General features: G+C 39.0%; 1 protein-coding gene across 2 annotated transcripts in view; it reads left to right on the forward strand.

The window, feature by feature from the left end:
• Positions 1-21,984, forward strand: part of DNAJB14 (DnaJ heat shock protein family (Hsp40) member B14) — a 28,290-nt gene extending 6,306 nt beyond the window's left edge. Inside the window, exons 2-8 of one of the 2 annotated variants that reach the window (XM_074147422.1) lie at positions 88-262; positions 11,228-11,373; positions 14,404-14,589; positions 14,993-15,087; positions 15,794-15,903; positions 17,140-17,312; positions 20,084-21,984. In XM_074147422.1, coding sequence (XP_074003523.1) covers positions 88-262; positions 11,228-11,373; positions 14,404-14,589; positions 14,993-15,087; positions 15,794-15,903; positions 17,140-17,312; positions 20,084-20,208 — 1,010 coding nt within the window. In that variant the 3' untranslated portion in view covers positions 20,209-21,984. The remainder of the gene's footprint in view (positions 1-87; positions 263-11,227; positions 11,374-14,403; positions 14,590-14,992; positions 15,088-15,793; positions 15,904-17,139; positions 17,313-20,083) is intronic. The other variant, XM_074147423.1, reaches the window with a different exon arrangement.
• Positions 21,985-22,491: the final 507 nt, after the last annotated feature.

Genomic DNA, 22,491 nt, shown 5'->3' on the forward strand with positions numbered 1-22,491 from the left:
ATGTGGTGCTCCTATTTAAGAAACATGAGAGCCCTGACTTAATTGCTAATGCCTATAACGATACTATGATATACTGTTGTTTTATAGTTTTGTTGGAAGCTATTACGAAGAATGGAAGTACTGCTGGGGGAGGCGCTTACTGCCGAAAACCAGCCAGTAGCAATGATCAAAGTAAGCCCAATAGCACGAAGGAGAGCAATGCATCTGCTGCAGGTGAAAGTGGGAAAGGCTACACCAAAGACCAAATGGAAGGAGTATTCAGGTATGACCTTGCTTAAATACATCATTGCATTTCATTCTGTGTATTATGTACTTATGCTGTCAGCTCTAGTGTCTAAAGAAGCAACAGAAAATTCAAGGTTAGCTGAGCAGGGTTACTTGTACTGAACTGTGACTAAAAGGAAGAGGAGAGTTTTGTCGTGTTTAAACACAGCATGAGACGCTGTCACTTTTCTGCAAGAAAGATGATGCTCATCTTTATATAAACTAACCTTGATGGTTTAAAAAGAAAATACTCAAAATAGTTACAAAGTAGATTGCATGTTAAATGGAAGAAGTGATGAAAATTCTGTAGTACAACTTGTAAGACTGTTTCTATTCATAAATATTTTTATACTCGTGACATCTTAAGTTTGCGTTACATGCTTGCTGCTAACGTTTATTTTCAACCTAATCTTGTTGTGCAGGCTGGTCTTAGACCAGTGTTAAAACTATTTTGTTCTGGGACTACAGGTATCTGAGAAGCACTGAAGCACATAGTCCAAGTTGCAGTATAAAGTGTCTGAACTTCACGCAGCATGATAGTATTAAGATGGGGGGACATTAGGAAAGGAGGATGTGCGAAAAGAAACAAAGATCAATAAAAATGTCCTTTTGAGGCGAGTAACGCTTAAGTTGTGTTATCGTTACACATTTTTTGGCTGTAGGAGTGAGAAAAATATTGTTGGATATGTGCCCTGCTTTCTGCTGAAGAAATACAGCCAGTCTAAAGTTGCACACCTCAAAACCCACCTGTATTTTCAGATAAGCCTAGCCCAAATATTTTCAAGGGAGCTCAAAGAAGGGAAATCATCTCCTAGTTTGTGTAGACTGGATAAACTGTTGTGCAAAATAGAAATGTGTGTGAATTTTTTTTGTGTGAAACGTATGTTGCTGTTGATATTATCTTGGGATCTTTTCCTGAAGTTCAGTAATCTGTTCAGCTGTGCTAGCAGTGAGGAAAAAGCAGCTTTTCTTGTTGATACAGCCTCTCTGCGTTGAGGCACATAGGCAGTAGCATCTCCAGCATGGTTATCCTCTTGGTGTTGCTATTTAGTAGATCTTTTCATTTACCATCATCTCTGCTTAATTAATCTTATTGCTCTTCGTGATACATCTAAAGTAAAACCTGAATAAGCGTGCACGTTTTTGGCCACCTTGAAATATTAGTTGTTAAAATGAACGCAAAATGTGTGTGTGTGCACATGCATGTGGGACAAAATATCCAGAAAGAAGTCCTCTCTAAAATGAGGCTTAGATCAAATTAAGATGGGTAACACATGTAGCAGCAGAAAGCCGCTACAAGGAAGGTTCTATTCCTGCCAGTATTCACTCACCCGTGACGTGCCATTCTGAGCTGCAGTCTGCTTTGACATCGGGATCCCTGCAAGTTCTTTTTTTTTTTTTTTTTTACCAGAAAGTGTGTTGCCTAATTTTTTTTCGAGTAAAATGATGTTGTAGAGCCAACTTTTCTCCATGGTATGCTTTCGTGGTATTTGGTATTCCTTCCTTGAAGGAATTCACTAGATACCAGATACAATTAATCCAGTTTGTTGAGATCAGAACCAGAGGTAGGAATATTCACGCAAGTTGCACGTTGAGGATAATCTTGATGCAACATTGCTTCTTAGTATCTATTTCAAAAATCTGCTTCGTGAATATAAAGTTTAGGGTTTTTGAAATTACACAGATTTTTGCAAATAAGCAATTGTAATAGCTTGCAGAACAATCCATGTTTGTATTTTATGTACCACTTAGAAAATCAGCTGTTAAAACAATATCTCGACTTCAGCTTGAGTGATGCTACCATCCACAGCAGTTTATAAACTTTTGGAGAGAGACTGAATTTTGGTTTAGACGTGTGGTAATCAACAAAGTAAGTCCTCAGTTCTTGTTGGAAGTTTTGAAAAGTTTGTCATGTTGTCAGTTAGTGACATCAACCCAGCACTTAGAAAATTTGTGGTTAAGAGTTAAAAAACCTGTGTGCCTTGCCAAGGAGAATGGGATTAAATACAAACAGTGGGCTAAAACTTAATGGAAAAATATAACACATTCAGTGATGATAGCTGAGGGAAAGCTCATGTTTAAACCACAGTGAGAATGAGCTTTCTAGTTGGAAACATGTCAGGCTGCGTATGTACTGCTTCAGTCAAGCCCCAGACTTTCCCAATTAAACGAAGCACACCCCTCTGGGGAGGGTATTCTTCAGAGAGTAGAGCTTGTCACCACCATATGCTTCTGCCATACCACAGTGGAATGGTTTTCGGACCTTTGAGTTGGTTAATGAAATGCTGTGGGAAAAGAGGTGGTTTTAAATAGTCTTTCATGCCTGATTTTTAATTCTTTTTTCTATGAGGAAAGAAATTTCTAGATAGCAAGGTAGCAAAATCTTTCCGTTTTAATAAATTCTGAACCTTACCATGAATCTGACTCTGTCAAACTCAATTTTTTTTAAGCTTATGATTTGAAAGGCGGTCATTATCCTCAGGTATTCTTCCCTCTAGTTTTTTTTTGGTTTTGTGTTAGTAACTGAATATAGACTGAGAGAAAGCATTCCTCATTTAACCACACATGCCATTTCCAACCATAAGCTGTAGTGAGCAGATAGACAGGGGGGCTCACTCTGGATTACTGATCAGTGTTCTTGGAGTTGTCCAGCTGTCTTGAATTTGCTCATCACAATAGATGTAAGAAGCATAGTGAAGGCACACTTGTAGCAGTATAACTAATTAAACTGCATTAATTTTCATCAGGGTTACTCTAGTAATGTGGGCACGTATGAATACAAACAAGCGCCTCTGTGCTGTTTTTATTTTTTCCGCATACCCAGGGGACACTGATCACTAGCAAGCTACCATAACACTTGTGTAGGGCATTACATGAGCTTGTAAACAAGTTGCTCAACAGGGAGAAGCGTAAGATGCAATGTCTTTCCACTGATTGCATTAGTGCTGGGTGATGCTCTATTCTTCGTGGGAAAGATGCTCACTGTTTCAGTGTGACAGTTTGAAGCTTGAAATATCCAAAAGCTCTTAGTTACTTTTGAATTGAAATGCTTTGAAAATACGATCTGTAGTTCATGCATCTTCTTCTTAGTGATGCTTATCTTGTCACTGAGGGCTGGATCAAATTGCCTTAACGCTTTAGGTGACCTGCATATCAGAGATTATGATATGCAGGAGACTAGCAGAAATATGTTAGGACCTGCAGTAGACTTAGGTCTTTTTAGAACAAGTGCCCTAGATGTCTCTACACAACTGAAAGCTGTCTGAGCAATGTCAACTTAAGATAAGTGCATGAGAATCATGTGCTGAATAACAAAAAAGGGAGAATTTGCTTTTGGATTCTGTGGTCTTTGCTTTAAAGCAATTCCTCCTCTGTTTAATGTAGGTTATGGGCATTTTTTGCTAAGATAAACAAAACATTTGGCTAAGAGAGAATTTAAACTTTTTTTTCTTCTAGTTTACATAAAACAACTGAAGAAGAAGTGCTGATCAGGATTGAGTTATCAAAGTTCTTAATTACTTTCAAACAAATTCTGTTCATCGTATCTACCTACTCATACCAAATGTGCAGACCCTTTCGAAAGGTTCAGTGGACTACCATGAAATTAAAAAAAAAAAAAAAAGGATCATTTCCCTGCTGTGTATTAATCTTTCCCATTTCTTTTTATGCTGTGAAGTGTGCATTGTCTGTTGTCTACTACATGATTTTAAAAAAAAAAAAAGTTTTAGAGATATAGATAGGTCATACAATTTATACAGACTCCCTGTAAATGTTCTCAAAATTCATAGGGTGCCTGATGTCTCTTTTTTAGTAAATAAGCCATAGCATATATTCCATATTACTTTTTTGACATCTGAAGGATAACGGCCATGAATAGTAATATGCTAAAGTTGGATTGCTGTCTTGTGAAAACTGTGGTGGAATACTGCTTTTCCTGCCCCGCCAGTGTCTGCCCCTCAGAAGAGAGCACAAGAACGAAAGAAATCTTGTATTTTGATCTTTGAGCTAGAACCAAAACAAACCAATAGAGGCATGAGTTCTGTAGGGACCTTGCAAGGCAGGATTAAATGTCATCCAGTATTGGTCAAGAATAATCAGCAACTTGATTTGAATTAATGAACTAAATCAAAAAATTGCCTGTAAACGTTTCATGGATCAAACTAGAAGGAATACAAGACTTTTTCCAGGCCTTCTGCTGAGACTTCTGCAGATTCAGCAAAAGAGGTGTATCATTACTTTTTTAACATCGGGTCAGGAAGATAATTAACTGAAATTGGAATAATAAGAGCAATCAACATGTGCTAAAATGGAGAGAAAAAAAAAAGGCAAAGCAAAGAAATCAGGGCATGCCTTTAATTAGGCTGCTGGAACTACTGTGAATTGTTGAAATATCCAGTTGAATGGTTGAGAAAGTCAAGGTGGAAATCAGAGTCACAGAGCCTGTCATGGAAAAGTGGCACAGAAGATATGGTGGACTTTGTCAGAAAGCTCCTGCCTTCAATTTACTCTTTTTATAGCTAAATAAAAACTTAAACAAAATATGGAGAAAAGTATGCTGGTGCAAACACAGCCTTGAATATTTCATGTAATAGACACAGGAGAAACGAACTGACCGACCAGGTACATCCAAGAGCAAGGTACTAAGACAAGCTCCCAACTGTGTTGTTGAATCTGTCAATAAAACAGAGATCTGAAACTTTAGGTGCATTGATTTTAGAAACTACAGGTATGCTGGTACTGGCTTGAGTTCCTCAACAACACTGTTGACCTTCTCTTCCCAGTTTTGAGCACTTTCTACAAACCACACTTAACGTCATCCAAACTGTGACTGGCATGTTCTCAATTCAGCTGCAAGATGCCGTTTGCATCAGGCCCTCTGGCATCGTTGGAAACTTGACCCATGTAGAAATTGGTCTGCATTTTACTGTGGTTTTCTGCTCAACTGTGGGATCAGAAGTCAGTGTAGCTTCCTGTTGCTCTGTTCTTTGTCACTAACATTCACATTGCTGCTCAGTTCAGGTTACCATTGGGAGAAATAATTGTGCCTCCTATCGCAAGCTTTTGGAGATTGCGGTCAAAATATTTGTCTTTTGGGCTGTCCCTGTGCATGTAGACAGAGGCTTTGGAATGCCCTCTGAAATACCTAGTCATACACAAAACTTCATGATTATGGATCGCTGCAGGTATTTGATACAGAAATGCAAGCATCTCTTCTAGGTTTTGTTAACCTGATAAAAGCTGTTGATGCTGACCTAATCTGAATTGTAGATTTGAAAAGTGAAACAAGAAGCACAGCAGTAGGATGGCGTCATTTTGTAGTCAGAGGAGAAACAGTGGTGGTAGCCTCAGAACTTTGCAAGTGAGAGCAGACATTTCAGGACCTGAAGGGCTTCCTCTGCCTTCAGCCATCAGAGCATGGAGTGGAGCCCAGTGTCAGGCAGAATTGGCTGCTGTTGCAGGTTGAACCTGGCTGAACAGTTCTTCTGCAGGTGGCTTGTCAACTGCAAGCTGGGATACCGGAGCTTTGCAAGTCACAAGAAGATACCTCTGTCAACAGATCGTGGATGAATGTAGGCCATCACTTGCCCCCATGCTATTTGAGAAGTCTATTCTCTAAAAGTCAGATATTATTTCAGGGACATCCAGCAATGTGCCCTCCTAAAACAGCCAGCAAATCTGTTAACCAGAAGGACGGTGCCAAGGTGCTGGCAGGGGACTAACAATGCAGCAAGGATAGAAATTACCTAAACAACAGAAATAATTTGATCGTAATTCTGACACAGAAGTGATCCAATCAGGAATGAAAACCACAAGAAAAGCAATTCACCAAAAACAAAACCCCAAACAAATGAACAGTGAACCAAACTTCAAATATGCCAGAAATAAACATCAAAAAACCCCAATTCAATACAAAAGGGGCAGTGCATAAGCAAGTGATATGTAAATTGCAATTTTAAAAAGAAACATCTGCGTGGAGCTTACATACACAAGACAATTAGCACTGGGCAGTACAGTGCCTGAAGCTCAGCAAAACCAACCAAACAACAATTTGAAATGCAGCTTTCAGAAAGTTAGTTGTTCACGTTGAGAGTGCTGCAGGACAGGGGTTTCAGATGCGGTTAAAAGCCATAAGTAACATCAGTGAGTGATCAGTCTTTTCTGCAACCTCTGCTGGTTTTACTCTTAATTTTTCTCAGCCCTTGCTGGCTGATGTTGTGCAGCCTGCACTAGGAGACAAGTGAGGAGGGGATGGTTCCATCCATCCATCTGCCTTTCCATGATAAATCTCCACAGGGCAGTTCAGTGCTCCAGGCGAGAGATTCTGGCGGAGTGAGGATTGTCAGACGTTGGTCTACTAGAGACAAGGGATGAGGAGTATGTCTAAAAAGGCCTGCTGCTTCTTAGGGACAAGGATCAGGTTGTCCGTGCCTTCCAACAGCTCCCAGCAGCTGGAGAAAAATTTCTAATCAGGACAGTGGTAGTTTGGATGAAGAGGACTTAAGTCTCAGAGAATCTCTGTGCAAAACCCGTGATCCCCGTCTCCTTAAGGTGGAGGAGGGATGTGGTGTGTGCTCCAGTAGTGTTTGAGAAGCCTGGTGACTGCACAGCACACGTATGACCTGAGGATCTGGTGGATTGCCCTGGTGATCCCGTAGTTTGTCCTGCTATAAACTGACTTACCAGGTTGAGTTTGTCGTGCATTAAAGTTCTGCCTCTCAGGAGTGCACCACAAATGCTGACAATTTTGTTTAATTGAAAAGCACCTTCTGATCATCTTTGCTTGTCCCATCACCCCCAGTACAAAGCTGCTGCAGTACAAGCTTTGGTGCAGAATTTGCATGGACTTTGCTGAGTGGGCAAAAACTGAGCCATTGCCCGGAATTGTGCTCAGTAAGGGACCTCCTGGCAGAAGGCACTAACTCCCTCCCTGCAGGAAACTTTGCATTAACCAGGTGCTAGCTACTCGCAGTCCCGGTGCTTTTTTTGCCTTGAAGTGGCAAAGCAATCGTATAAAACTGTTGTCTAATGGCAGGGTGTAGCAAAGGCTTCATAGCACAAGGTCATTGCTGAGGATTCCAGGCTTAGGTATGGTTTTTGGTCCCTGTGCCTCTGAACAGTCGTGTAATGTATTTTATCTTTAAAGCTTGATCTGCCTAAGCTAAAGTCCTGCTAAACTCTGCAAAATTGGCATATCGGTCACAACAACCCCAGGCAACGCTACAGGCTCGGGGAAGAGTGGCTGGAAAGCTGCCCAGCAGAAAAGGACCTGGGAGTGTTGGTGGACAGCCGGCTTAACATGAGCCAGCAGTGTGCCCAGGTGGCCAAGAAGGCCAACAGCATCCTGGCCTGGATCAGGAATAGCGTGGCCAGCAGGAGTAGGGCAGTGATGGTGCCTCTGTACTCGGCCCTGGTGAGGCCTCACCTTGAGTACTGTGTTCAGTTCTGGGCCCCTCACTACAGGAAGGACATTGAGCTGCTGGAGCATGTCCAGAGGAGAGCCACCAAGCTGGTGAGGGGTCTGGAGAACAAGTCAGAGGAGGAGAGGCTGAAGGAACTGGGCATGTTTAGTTTGGAGAAGAGGAGGCTGAGGGGAGACCTCATTGCCCTCTACAACTACCTGAAAGGAGGTTGTAGAGAGGTGGGTGTTGGCCTCTTCTCCCAAGGGAATAATGACAGGACCAGAGGAAATGGTCTGAAGTTGGGGCAGGGGAGGTTTAGATTAGATATTAGGAAGAATTACTTTACTGAGAGGGTGGTCAGGCACTGGAATAGCCTGCCCAGGGAGGTGGTGGAGTCGCCATCCCTGGAGGTATTTAAGAAACGTGTAGACATGGCACTTCAGGGCATGCTCTAGTGCCCGAGATTGTTGGTTTGTGTCTGTTTGTGGGTGGGTGTGCTGTGTGGTTTGTGGTGGTGGGTTTTTTTTGGTTTGGTTTTTTTTTTTGTTGGTTGGACTCGATGATCTCAAAGGTCCCTTCCAACCGTGAAGATTCTGTGATTCTGTATATGTGTATTCCACATGATTCACCATGAAGTCACATGCAGCAGTGCTCCTCAGGCTATCTGGCAGAGAACTTGGAGCTTACGTTTGCTGCTGAGGTTTGTATGAGCCAGCGTTGACATGGTGGAGATCTGGAGATGACAACGGGCTAACAGGTGAACAGGGGTTATGTATCTCAGCGTTAATCCTGTGCAGTAGAAAGGAGGGCAATGTAAATGACCTGGAGGATCGGTTACAGGTCTGTTGGAGGCAGTGTTGCTGTGAGTGTGCCCATCCTGACCAGAACACGCAAGGGAAAATAAAAGTCAAGGGTGGCTGTCACAAATTCACAAAGGCTTCTTGGTTTGAGACTGGCCATTTAGCCTAGGGTAGCAGGTCAGGGTACTAGGTTGATTTGATATAAGATGTGCTTGAAATATAGCTTCATACAAAATCAGGAATGTTGGAATAGACATGCTTGTGTATTTGTAGAATTTTTTGTTTTAACAAAGCAATCACCAGCAAAGACTTGCTAAGAGAAAGTAGAAATGTGTTATACCTCGACTGAAGGCCTGCTTCTTGATAAATAACAATAGCTCCTTTGTGGAGCAGGTTCAGGATAGCTGTTGCATGGAGGGTGACTACATTCATGCCTTTGGAGGGCAAGTGCTATATGAGCCACAAGGCAAGTTTCTCCCTGTGCTTTCTCATCTGGAAGCAGCTCTGGTTTGATGCACTGGCTCTAAGCAGGTCGTGGTGTCAAGAGCTGGTGTGCCATGTGCTGACCTGAACATCTTCTGATTGATACCCACCATTCCTGCTTTTCCTATGAAGGTTGCCCACTGGGGGACTTTAGCTGGTTGTGAATGGGAAAAAAACTCTGTGGTGAGTTTTTGAGGGTCAGAAGAACAGGTTCGCATTTCTTGGGTTGTTTTTTATTTTTTTTTCCCATTTTTCTCCTCTCCGCATCCTAGAGCTGTGAAATAAATGCATATCAGGTCTGCAAAGAAGTAAACTTTCATAGGTGGTTTTCTCTTTTCATGTTTGTTACTTCCATGAGAAATAACCATATGCTGTTGGGGGGAAAAGTTGTTGAGGATGTACGGTGTTTAAAAACATTTGAACAAACATTTAACACTACAGTTTTAATGCTAATAAAATAACAAATTTGCTAAACGTTGATGACTCACTACCTAATTTTATATCAACCAAAGTTCTGAAGAGTCTGGTCCACAAACAGATAATTCAGGTACTGAATTATTGAAGAGAAGAACTTACATTGGATGCTAAGATAAGCTTTTATTTCAAGAAATGGATAATTTGATAGTGTTACACTTTTAAACAAAGCTGTCTGTTATTGATGCAGTTCATAAGTAATCCAGGTCTTGAGGCTAAGGATGAAGGGATCTATAGACTACTGAAATTTTTTCTTCTCGTATAAATTAACAAACAAAAGTTTCCAGTATTCAGAGTATAATTTAATGTATTTTCTTTCTGTTCTGTCTTGATGATGGATTCATTGTGTTCTTTTTAGTTAGCTTTATCAGCTTCCTAACTGGAACTTATTAAATGTTACTTGAGTATAATGAGCTATATTTATTTCACAGGATGTTCATGTTGGCAGCTGCCTGCATACATTCAGTTCAGTTCTCCTGCGAGTGTTACACTGAGACTGCCATAAAAGCTCGTGTTATTTGAACACAGGAAAAGGGATCCCTCAAATTAAGTTTTATTTGATCAATCTGTGAACTATAAAGGACCACACATGACGGTGCAGTTGTACTTCTGATACTAGCATTCCCTTAATTACAGGGTACCCATTCTTCTTTCATGAAAATGGCAAAGGTTTGCTTACTCCCTTTTTTTCCACTTGGCTGCCCTGTGTATAGTCTTTGTAACACTAAACCCATATTTAAGTAGAGATCTGTACGTTAAAGAGAATGTGGACACAGTTACAGCCATGTGAAGAGACTTTGCACAAAGCTTTTACAATATTTATGGATGTAATTTCTATTTCTTTCTCAGAATGCACCAAATGTCAGCGCGCCTCATTTCTGCAATGCAACTTTGTGGTTCAGCCTTATTTTTCTAAGTTTCTGAATTCTTACCCAAGTAACTTGGTTTGATCTTAAGGTGTATTTTTTGGCTTGGTCAGTTCTTCCTGCCCACATAATATGAATGTTCTCTCCTGTAACTGCTCTTTCTCTCTTCTGAGTATTGTAAAGTATTCCAAATCATTACATCATTTCCAGATTTTGCTTTTCCTGTCTGGGTGAGACTTCCTACAGGAAGAATATTTCCGAGTTTTCAGAGTTTTAAAAAATGCTACATTGAACATATGAGAGGAGCTGAATCTGTAATTGCTGGAGCTGTTATTGTTTCCTTGAATTTATAGAAATACTTACAGAAAGTTTGTTAAGATCCAGGTGCATTCCCAGCAGCAGAGGTATTTTCACATGCCTTATTTCCCTGAAAAGTGAATGCTTGAATGGTGTTATGACTTGACTGTTGGTTGGAGAAAGGGAGGTATTGCTTGTTTTGTTTTATGTTGTGCATACCAAAGAGCCTTTGCTGTTGACAGTCAAAACAGGCCTTCCTACCCGCTAGCTCTGCAAAGTAAATTTGGAATCTTCATTTTATGCATTATTAACAGCAATATTCCTATAATCGGGGATGAGGAAATGCTACAGTAATTGCAAACTGAAACCTTTTCTTACAACTATAGCAGTTCTACAGTAGGAGTAGTAAAATAAATATATGTAGTAAGTAATTTTGACTACAATAGTTGATTGTGCTCAATCGTGAGTTTATTATGAAAAATGGAAATATTTGTTTCTAGAGTGGAATTTTTTTTTCTATTTTATATTGAAAGTGAGAGATGTAATGTATCAGTGCAACGTGTTACTTCATTTGCAGCTGCGTTTTAACATACTACTTCTACATCGTTTTGGTTACAATATTTTACCTCATTTTCTTTTGCAGTATAAAGAAATGTAAAAATTACTATGAAGTTCTTGGGGTGTCAAAGGATGCAGGGGAGGAAGACCTAAAGAAGTCTTATAGAAAACTTGCTTTGAAATTCCACCCAGACAAAAACCATGCACCTGGAGCAACAGAGGCTTTTAAAAGTAAAATACCATTTTTACTTAAAATTTCTTTTATGGTTAAACTTTGTCAGATTAAAAGAAGTTCATCTGCATTGGTCACTTGCATTTTTACAAAATTGTCAATGTGGTGTTTTGTAGCTAATATTAAACTGACATTTTTATCCAAGAAAATAGTTGGCCTTTATTATCTTAACATATACCTAGAGGTATAGATAATAATGTGGACTTTTGCAGTAGGGTTCAGTTTCAGAGGGGTGACTGTAATTTTCAGGTACAGGGCACGAATGCTTGATCTGTGAAACGCAATTGCACTTTTTTACTGGCTTTTGACTTAATGCAGTCAATTGAATCTTACTATCTTGAACCTTTACTATACTTGAGTTTGAAAAAAACAAAGTAATACTTGATAGCAAAATGCAGTTTTTACTGAACCACGTAAGTTACCTTTTCCTTAGAATTCCTTGTATGTGTGTAGCTTTACTACTTTTTCCACACAAACCTGCTTGGGTTCTAACCTGGCCTTATTAGTAGTTGCCTTTGACGATGTCTTATGTAAAATTTACAATCTGACATGACCTGATCTAAGGCTGCCAAGCTTAGCCCTGCACAAGGAAAATTGTTGAGGAAAAGCTTTTTAAAGAAAACTACACCTTCATCTCAGACACGGATGAAGAAAAATGTGAATGATCACACATAAATAAACAATCTGATTGTGGTACATCTTTCTTATTTTTTTCCTGTGTGAGGTTTACATGCAGACATTTGAAAAAAATCAGTCGGATAAAAGTCTTAAATTGGGTGCAGGGAAAAAAAGAAAAAAAGTCCTGAGCAAGACTTTTCATACAGACTTTAAAGGATAATTATAATAATTTGTTAACAATTCCAGATGAAAAGTAGATAGAACATAGCAGGAAAAGTGATTACTAGTGATTATTTTAATACAGCTATGCGATGGCTTTATCTGAAAAAGGTATTATTCTTCGAAAATCGTTTCCAGCCCTATAAATAAAATAATTCTTCCTTGTTAATAGCATTTTAAATAATCTTTAAAATGTAAGAAATTAGTTTCTTGTTATTTAATCTTTTATTTAACATTAACACCTTGTACAAGTTTGATGTCTTCAGCTTAAGTTCACTTTCTGGTTCTTAACTAGGTGAGTAACAGAATGTTTTGTAGGGGCATCTTGTTGACTAAAATTATTTAGTGAAATCTAGCATTCTTCTTGCATCAAAATTATTGTAATCTTTTGTATGGCTGAGTAAATTCATGATTTAGTTTGCCTTTAAAGGTGACTGAGTTTCTAACATTTAGCTGAGAAAAAGTTTTTTAATAATAGATATTATTTCATATTCGTGCTTTATTTTAAGGAAAGGTCACATTAGAAAACAGAATTGAGTTTAATGTTAGGCAAGGCACTTACTTAGATCTTGAGCTACCTAGTACTACTCTTCTGTTGTATTAAGCAGTCCCCCTGAGGTTGTATTTTGCATTAAAAAGTTTGGGCAAATATAATCACTTTTAATCTCGTGGAATCTCTTTTACCAGCTTCGTCAAAAATCTTTCTTTTGAAACTTCTGAGTGGTTTTTTTTTTTCATTTTTCATTTCTTTATTTAAAGAAAATTATACTTGAATCAAATCTATTGTGAATTACCATCAAATAATCAAAAGCAAATAACAGTCAAAAAAGATTGCTGACCACACTGGCTGACAGTAGTGTGTCTTGACTTCATGTGAGTCACCTGATTTGTGTTTCCCTAATTTCTTAATTGTTGGGAAAATCTAGATTTTTACTTCCAGTTTTATCCTCATCCTGAGTAACAGAAGAACCTTGTAGTAATATTTGGTGTCTGTAGCGTATATCACGCTCTCAGTGCACATCACCAGGCTTCATTTCTTTGGGTTTTCTCCTCCTCTTAAAGAAATTGCTAATGATTATTTCTAAGGGCATCTTAAAAGGCAAGTAGCTAAGACTCATTAACTTTTTTTTTTTTCAATTGGATAATGTTGAAACATTAATTAAGCAAAGCCATGGTCTTATTTGCCTGTGTTGAGCTTATAGCATTGCAACTTCCATGAACTTCTGATGACTGATGGCTTTTCAACACTAAAAAACGTAATCCCAGTGCCTTGTTTTGGTTGGCTGCAAAAGAAGCCTGTTGTTGGAGAGCCCTGGGAGAGAGAGAAGAAAGGAAAGCAGAAGGGGTTTAATGAAGATATGACTGAGCGAAGATTGTTGATCGAGTGCCAACAGAAATTGTCCTTCAGTCTGTAAGAGCTGTATGTCTGTGCAGAGCAGCTAGGGTCAAAGCTTGTAAAATCAGCAGAGCTTGTGGTCTTTTCACACTAACTCACTTTTTCCCTTTCTACTGTCAAAATGGAAGTTGTTAATTTGTGATAATGTAACACAAAAGGGGACAAGCATCCAGGGCAGGCTCCAAATATCAAGGTCATGTTGACAATGTTAGGAATACACACGTTCCTGTCACGCACACATGTTGTAGTCTTCATGTTACGTCATGCAAAACTTTGTGTTATTAATGTAATCCATAAAATGTCTTAGGAAGCCTAGTAAAAAATACGTTCACACTCTTACAGACAATAAAGTTGATGCATTTGAAGAAGTCACCACTTACTAAATGAAACCAATGAATACTGAGTCTATGATGTTTTTAAGCTAGACTGCAAGAGCAAAATGAACTTTGCAATTACCCCACTTCAAAGCTTTCATTGCAATGCTTGATGCTTTTTTTTTGTACTTGCAGTGAGAGAGAACATTTCCACAGGTGTAGGTGTTCCCCTAGAAAAAGGATCAAAGCTCTCCTGACTAGTTCTCCAGGATAAAAGGCCTTTGAATAGCGTTGGTGGGAAACTTTGTGGAAGCTATGCTAGGAAAAGTTGAAATGTTTCTGGACCTTGTACTATTGTTGGTTTGTAACGTACAGTAAAGGACGTAATTCACTGCCTATTCTTGATTTTGAAATTGCGTTTTTCATGCTGGAATAGCTCTTATCTTTCATTTATGGGAATTGTCTTGTGTTCCTTGCTTCAGAAATCGGAAATGCATACGCTGTGCTGAGTAATCCAGAAAAACGAAAGCAGTATGACCTTACAGGCAGTGAAGAGCAAACATGCAATCACCCTAGCAACGGTAGATTCAACTTCCATAGAGGTTGTGAGGCAGATATTACTCCAGAGGATCTATTCAACATGTTTTTTGGAGGGGCCTTTCCAACAGGTATTTGTATATATGAGTATAATCATCGGGATACAGTGGTACTGCCCGGAGTGACATTAGAATTTGTGACATTATAAAACAGTAAAATTACTCCAACCTGCCTCGGACCTCAACTCTTTAATCTGCATCACAGTTTATTTTTCTCCTAAGTGTTGCAAAATCCCAAAAATGTGAGTTCAGTTTACTGTGGTGATTACTGTGGTACATGAAATAACAAATCAGTTGTCTTAGAGCTTAAAATACTTACTTTAAACAACTTTGAAATTGTAAGGTATCTTAAAGTTGAGTTATTTTATGTGTCCTTGTGCAGTAATGTTAAATGCTTTATGCTGTTTCTTCTGTATTGACCTCTAAATAGTTTTTTCTTTTAATGTGATTTAAATGTGGATATTTCCTTCCTTAGGTAGCGTACATTCCTTTTCTAATGGTCGTGCCGGCTACAGTCATCCTAATCAGCACCGTCAGAGTGGACATGAGAGGGAGGAAGAGAGGGGTGATGTATGTTTAAGCACCGTTGATTTTAAACTGATGATTGTGAAATTTGCTGGTAGTCGCTTCCAGTGATGTGGCTGTACAGGAGCTCTGTACCATAGAGGAGGATTTGTACTTGCCAGTTGAATACTTTAAAGCTTTGGCAGGTGGTAGTGTCCTACTGATTGGTATAGAGGTGTGCAAATTTGAGAAGATAACAGCCTGGGTTTGTAAATCTGTTGTTCTATGTCACTATCTTACTAGTGACATAGTATTATGACTAGTGACTGGTAGTATTAGTCTAAATATGCCACTAATTCTGGTCACTAATCCTTGTCAACATTTAAAAATTTATTTGGGCTGAGGTAAGAATTCTTGTTAAGACTCAATATTCATCTATGTGAATTATATATAGTCCTGTATAATTACATATCACTGTACGGATGAGACCAAATCATGGCGTACAATGGTAACTGAATCCAGCTATTCATTTGGTAATTGCTTGTGGCTACGTGCTAACCCATGAGCTCTTGCAGCTTGGGCACTCTATGAATATTGTATATGTGTTGGAAAGTTAAGATAGCACCACAGTGTCTGCAGGTTTGTAGTTATAGTTTTCCTAGCAGCTTTTGATGCTTAAAGCAGAAAGTCATGCTTAGCATTAAATCTTGTCAAATTTACCTGTTTACTTGATGCTGTTTTACGAAATACTTCGATCTGTTTCGTTCCTTAGGGAGGTTTCTCTATGTTCATTCAGCTGATGCCTATTATTGTGTTGATCCTCGTCTCCTTGTTGAGCCAGCTGATGGTATCTAACCCTCCTTACGCCTTATACCCAAGATCGTAAGTAATACTTGATCACATGATCTTCAAACAGAGGGAGGATGTTGTAATCACTCTCTCCCACTCAGAAGCGTTTTAGAGAGCCTTCCATTAGTTGGTCCTTTATTTCCCACAGCGAGGGAAGGGAGGGAAGGCATAGACAAAGCAGAACAAAACTTGAAAGTTAGGTAGTGAGAACATGCTGTGGAAATGTAATGGAGAAAAGAGGTCAGCAATACCTGGAGTTTAGGAGGTCTGCTATTACAATGCAGTGTGTCCATGCAATATAAGGTGTTGCAAAGGTGTTTGCATCCCCAGCATGTTTAATCGAATCCTGAAACCTGCTAAGGCTCATTATTCTTTTAGGGGTCATCTGTGCTTGTAGGAAGTGAAGTACTTGAAAGTGACTTTCTCATCCGTATTTAAGTTTTGGACTAGATGAGGGCCGAGGAAATTTTCTATTCTTCATTCTAGGTGATGGTAAAATAGTTTATCTTTGTTTTCTTGCAAAGAATTCTACTAGTGAAACCTACCTGGTTTGTACAGAAGGATATATAAACCTTTTTTTCCTGGGAGAAATAAATAGTTTTAATCAAGCATGCAGCTAGCTAGTAGACTTAGCCCACTTGCAACAACTGTTTTAAAGGTCCTTAGTTCCCTGCAGAGCTCTCAGTCCCACAACGGAAAGGTTTCTTTTCTCTTCTCTTATTTTTTCAGAGTTCTTTATTTCCAGAGTGTTATGATTTTCCCTTCTGCAACTAAGCTGTTATGATGCTTGTAAACACTTCTCTGCCAAAATGTTTGTGCACAATCTTTGATTTTTAATCCACAGAATGCCAGCAGGAAAATGGATTTGTCAGGGCTGGCAGAAGACACTTTAAAATGGAGATGCCTGTGCTGGGTTGCTACAGAATAGTGACCTGTTTTTCTTCTGTTGAGTTTGAATATAATTTTCTATTACCAAAACTTATATTTGACTAAAGAGATATGAAACAAGTGTTTTACTAAAGTGGGGCGTTTTTGTTTTTTTTTTTCAAGATTAAGGGTTTAAGCAGCAGAAGTTTAATGTTCAGGTAGATGTAGTAAGTTTATTCTCTGGCAGATTATACAGCCATTCATTTCATTACTTGTCTTGAAAGGGCAAATTCAGTGATGTGCTGTTCTTCAGTATTAGCAGTATTTTTTAAAAGTGTATTTGTGGTGTAAAAAAATCAAATAAATATCTAGTCCCTCTCTCCCTCTCCCTCCTTTTTGCAGAAGTACAGGGCAGGTCATAAAAATGGAGACAGAAAACTTGCATGTCGTTTATTACGTCAACAAGGACTTTAGAAATGAATACAAAGGAGTGTCATTACAGAAAGTGGAAAAGAGTGTGGAAGAAGATTATGTGTCCAACATTCGTAATAACTGTTGGAAGGAGAGGCAACAAAGTAAGTTTGGTAACATGCCTAATCTCATGAAAGCGTGTATTACTATAAAAGGTTGCGTCAGGCAAGAATCAAGGGTTTGTACTATTAAAATACCCGAATGTGAAAGCAAGTGTAAGGTTCCCTACTGTTTTTCACTTCTAAAAGTGTCCCCAGTGTCACTTAATTTCTATGTTTTATTCTCTGACCTAACAGCCATCTGCAAATCACCAGCAATTTTAACTTGCTGCTCTATTATCTGTGACCATTTCTCAGAAAATTAAGCACTACGGTGAATTGATAATGAGAAAGAGATTGCTCAAAGTTAAGGATGAAAGCTAAGAATTCTAATGTCTTCCACGCTATTTTATCATGGCAATATCTCATTTCCCTACGTGCTTTTAGATAAATAAATAAATGAAACAAAAAGCTTACACTGGTTTTTCCAGAGAAAAAAAAAATAATCTGCCTTGGACCACAGTACGGACAAACACTGCTTTTCCAGGCGACCAAGGACACACAGCATGTCCTGTAAAACATCGCAAGCTGTAAATCAGTGCTTAATCTTTTGCTAGTGCTGAATAATTTTTCTCCCTGGACTTGGTACCTTGGCTATATCAGACCTTAAAAACAGGGTTTTTTTTTTTAGTTTAACCTCTATTTTTCCAATCTAATTTGGTACTAAAGAAGCAGCTATTTTCTTGCAGGAGCCTAGAATTCAGCGTTAAAGCCTGAGACTACTGGATAGCATCAGCCATCTCCAAATCATCAGTGGTTTTAACCTGTTATTCTATTATCTGTGACCGTTTCGTGAGCCTTTCATGCTGTGTGAGAACAGCGCTGCTAAAATGGCATCAGTGCTGATGCTTTCAACTCTTCAGCTGGAGTAAATTTCAGTAATTTTTTTTTTTTTTTTAAATTACCGGATAAATAATCTGTTCACAAACTGTCAGTAAACTGGCCACAAGCAAACGGAATGCTCTTCTCTGAGTGAAATTGTGTGTTCCTGCACACCTTTACTCTCTGCCGTCCAGTGGTGCCAAGCCTTTCAGCTGAGATGGCCCCGTAGCTGCTCCCAGCTGTAAAAGACAGCCCAGCATCACAGCTGGTCAAACGCCGCAACAGGACTGCAAGCGTTCGTTACAGTTTGCCTCTGCATATACAAATGCAAACTGTGTTGCCCATTTATAGCAGGCCCAGTGCTTCCTGGAGGCTTTATGCTCCTTACTCATGAGTACACGTTGCTTATGCACAAGTAAATGTCTACAGTTTTACAAATTGCCCACAGGAAAGGACTGTGGGCAGAAAACTGTGCTGATGGCTCCCATGTATGTAAGAGAAACACCAGTACTTTGGGGGAAAACATTCAGATTATTGCCCAGAGATCAGAGTATTTTTTCCCAGGTTTTTCAAATAGAGGAAAGCATCAGAAAATTTTGGGGTATAATTCATAAGCAAATATAAAAAACCCTTGTGTATTTCCAGGTAGGTTGTCCTTTGATCATCCTGAGATGTTTGAATGTGTTCACTCTTCATGAAACGAGTACCTAATTTTTCATCTACAAGTGAATGATTGGTAATCTTACAATCAAATAGCTTACAAAAAAGATTGTGGTTGTTAACAAAAAATTAAAGACCAGATATAATCCAGCACAATAAAAAGAGAACATACTACTTGTACTTTTTTTCAGTAGAGTGTAGATCTGGAAGGATAAATTTTATTGACCTAGTCATTACACTGAAATGTTATATTTGTGTCTCCTGTGATATGTTTACTGTCTCAATGTCTTCATTTGAAAAGGTTTAGTTGATATGCAGTTTCCATGTGGGGAGTGAAAGAGGAGAAAGAATACCTTTCCCATCTTTCAGCATTTATTCTTGACATGCTTACTTTTTAAAGCATGAACAGAGTCTGCAGCAATGCAGAGGCCCACAATTCCGTATAAACATATTTACTGGGAAAAATGTAACGGCTAGAGAAACATCTGACCCTACTATAAAGAAGAGAAATAACCTGAAAATGGTGACTCACATGTTGTTTGCTATTTGCAATTTATCAGGTTGTGAAAACTACCCAAATTGATTTTAAGAAAGCAGCCCCTAATAGATTTTCTCTGTTTATAGAAACAGCTGATTTTGTGGGTTTATGGATTTAAAATGCCTGTTGTGTGTTGGATCTCCTTGACAGTTAAAATCTTTCCAGTGTTGATTGACATTTAAGAATGCCTTGCTAATGCATTTTGAGTTGAAGGGCTGAAAAAGATTTTATAGAATTAAAACGCTCAGCAACGTCAAGCTATTGAACGCCAGTATAATTCAGAGAGCTCTTTTATTAATACCTCTGAACACTGGCAGTCTGAAGCAGCATCAGTTGAAGTAATGGGCTTAACATTCAGAATGGATTTTTGGGCACAGACGAGATGCTAGGGCTGTCAGTAATATGCAAGTTCACTTGAGTGTGGCTTTATTTGTACTGTTTAATGAGGTGTGACAGAAGTAGTTGGGGGGAGGATTGCGTGTTTGTTTTTTAATCAGGTACTGCTGTATGAAATATGAGGGTGTTGGAGGGCCGCTACCACTTTTGCTGCTGAAAAAGATGAAATGCTTGCGAAGATCAGGCAAAGGGAAGTTGTAGCAGTGCTGTTTAGCTGGTGTCTGTGGGTAATTAGAACAGACAAAAGGAAAAAAGGGCAAGGATTATACCCGAGGTGTTACGGACAGCTCTGAGAAGGAATGTATCCTGCAAAGTTTTCGCTTTTTAACCTGAAAAATCTTTTCTCTCTTTGTCATTAAAGAAACAGACTTACTTTATGCAGCAAAAGTATATCGAGATGATCGTCTCCGAAAGAAAGCAGACTCCATGCCCATGGACAACTGCAAAGAACTAGAACGGCTGACCAGCCTCTATCGAGGAGGATGAACTACAATTATACGCGTACATCTTTACGTATGCCGTTATCTCTCTTGTAAATTAAGAGATTTAGTTTCACCATGAATGCTGGAAGAGAGGGGTGGATGTAAAACTCTACTGTGTAGCTGTTTCCAGAAACCTTATGCTGAAATATCATTTAATGGCTTCTTTACCTACTGTGAAATATAGGTAACTTTAATTGTCTAGACTTTACTTCAAAGCTTCTGTGAATTCTTTCAGCAGAGAGAATAGCTCAGAAAGGATGCTATACTTGTAGAGACTTAGTCATAGTGGTTCTCCTCTAACATATTTGCCATGTAAATATCTGTGGAAAGAACACTTTGTGTATATACGAGTTAAATGACTTTCTATTTAAAATCTCAGAAATTTAGTTCCATACAACATTTTGTCTCACTGATGGAATAAATAGTATGATTACATCACTCCTATTCAGATGTCAAGTGTGTGGAGTTGAAACAAGAATTTTTAATATTTTATCTCTAACTCTATGTAAAATCTTCTAGGTTTACCAGCTTAGAGGAACTTGGTATTTTTAAATATAATGGCATATATTCCTAAATATCTGTCGGGGTATATTGATCTGGTGTAAAGTAGCAGTTAGCTGTTGTAGTTTTTTAGCATTTCTAAGCAATGCTGAGAAAACGAAGAACTACACTAATCTCTTTTCAAAGTAAATATTTGCAAATGCTGTACAGACCATTATAGGCATTGCTTTTAGTACTTGCAACAGTTTACAGCAGCTCTACCATTTGGTATTCCAGTAGTAGTATGTCCATAGGTATGGTTAACATACATCCATAGCTTCCTTAATTTCCACTGGAAAGGTAGAGGAAAACATGCAATAGTAAAATCTTAAAGCTCAAAAAAAAAAAAAAAAAAAAAAAGGCAACCTAATTTTTTTTTTTTTTTCCTGGGAGGCTTCCATTTTCTTACTATTTTTTTATTTCAGGCTAGGTCCCAACACTGATTCCTCAATGGGCACCACGAGTGGAACAGGGAAACATTGCTAAGGACAAGCTATGTGCCTTTCAACGCTTTTGCCAACTATTTAAATGCTTTGCTAGTTTGCAGTGTGCTCCTGTGGTCAGAGCCGTATCGCTTGTCCCGGGGCGGAAGAGGTAGGGTTTGCGTTTCTCTGGCCCAGAACGTTGCTGCGCTGACTTCCTAGAGGGGAGCAAACGTTCCCTTCGGCTCCTGCGTACAAGATGGTGTAAGTCCCGTATGTGGAAGCCGTATGTAGCTACACCTGCTGATGCAAAGAGGTGTTTGGAAGCAGCTAAGTACAATGTACTTGAAGTTTATTGAAAGTGGGCTGACAATGTTTTTAGGTTCAGTAGCTGATGTTTATACGTTTTAACAGTGCTGTGCAGCTGAATGTTTCTTGTATTTGAGAAAGCCAGGTGGCTCGTCATACGGGCAGTATTTTTTGTTTGAGAAAGCTGCTATCTTTGAACAACGCTATCAGTTTATGTGGAGCCAAATTCTCCTCCTAAATTGAATGTTTGACTGACTTCATTGGATTTCCTTCTGATCTAGAGCAGGATTTGACTTTAGAAAGATGCTAAATGCTATTGCTGTAAGTGACCCAGAAATCATTTTGCATATATACCTTTTCTGAACTGTCCCACTGGAAATGTCCTCTAGTGAATCGGCGTAACGTGAGAGGGAGTAGCTGCGGGCTGCTAACTAAGCAGCTAAACCAGCAGTCAAGGTGGACATCAAAGCCTGAGGCACAAAGCAAAACTAAAAGTTGCTGACACACACAAAGAAAAAAAAAAGAGAAAAAAAAAAAAAGGGTTGCTGTACTAGAGGTCGTTACCGAGATCACAGGAAAAGTCTGCAGAAATACTGGAAAGGCACCCAAATGTTTGAAGTTTGCAATAGAAATTTATGGAGAAAACATGATTCCATGGATTTTGTAACTGTCCAGAATGTATTGTAATTATACTAATGAAAACAATCTATCAAAGTACATATTCGTACTCCTGTGTCTTCTTAATAGAAGAAAATTGTTCCAAAGGCTTTAACGAGTGCTCGGGCCTTCCCGTTCGCAAGTGAGTCTGAGCTCGCAGGTGGTCTCTTAGTTAAGAGGAAAAGGGATATTTAACGCGTTTCACAGTCAGAGTGAAGAGATGGTTTTAGCAAAGCTGCTTGTAACAGTCAGGTGGGCAATGTCTGCCCGGCAGTTGCTTCTTCTGCAGCTGAGATGCAGGTGAACGGACGGATGCAGAGCTATCTCGGGTTGGTTAGATTGCTAACAGCATCTCAGCA

This window comes from Numenius arquata, chromosome 5, assembly GCF_964106895.1.
Source record: "Numenius arquata chromosome 5, bNumArq3.hap1.1, whole genome shotgun sequence".
NCBI classification, from domain to species: domain Eukaryota; kingdom Metazoa; phylum Chordata; class Aves; order Charadriiformes; family Scolopacidae; genus Numenius; species Numenius arquata.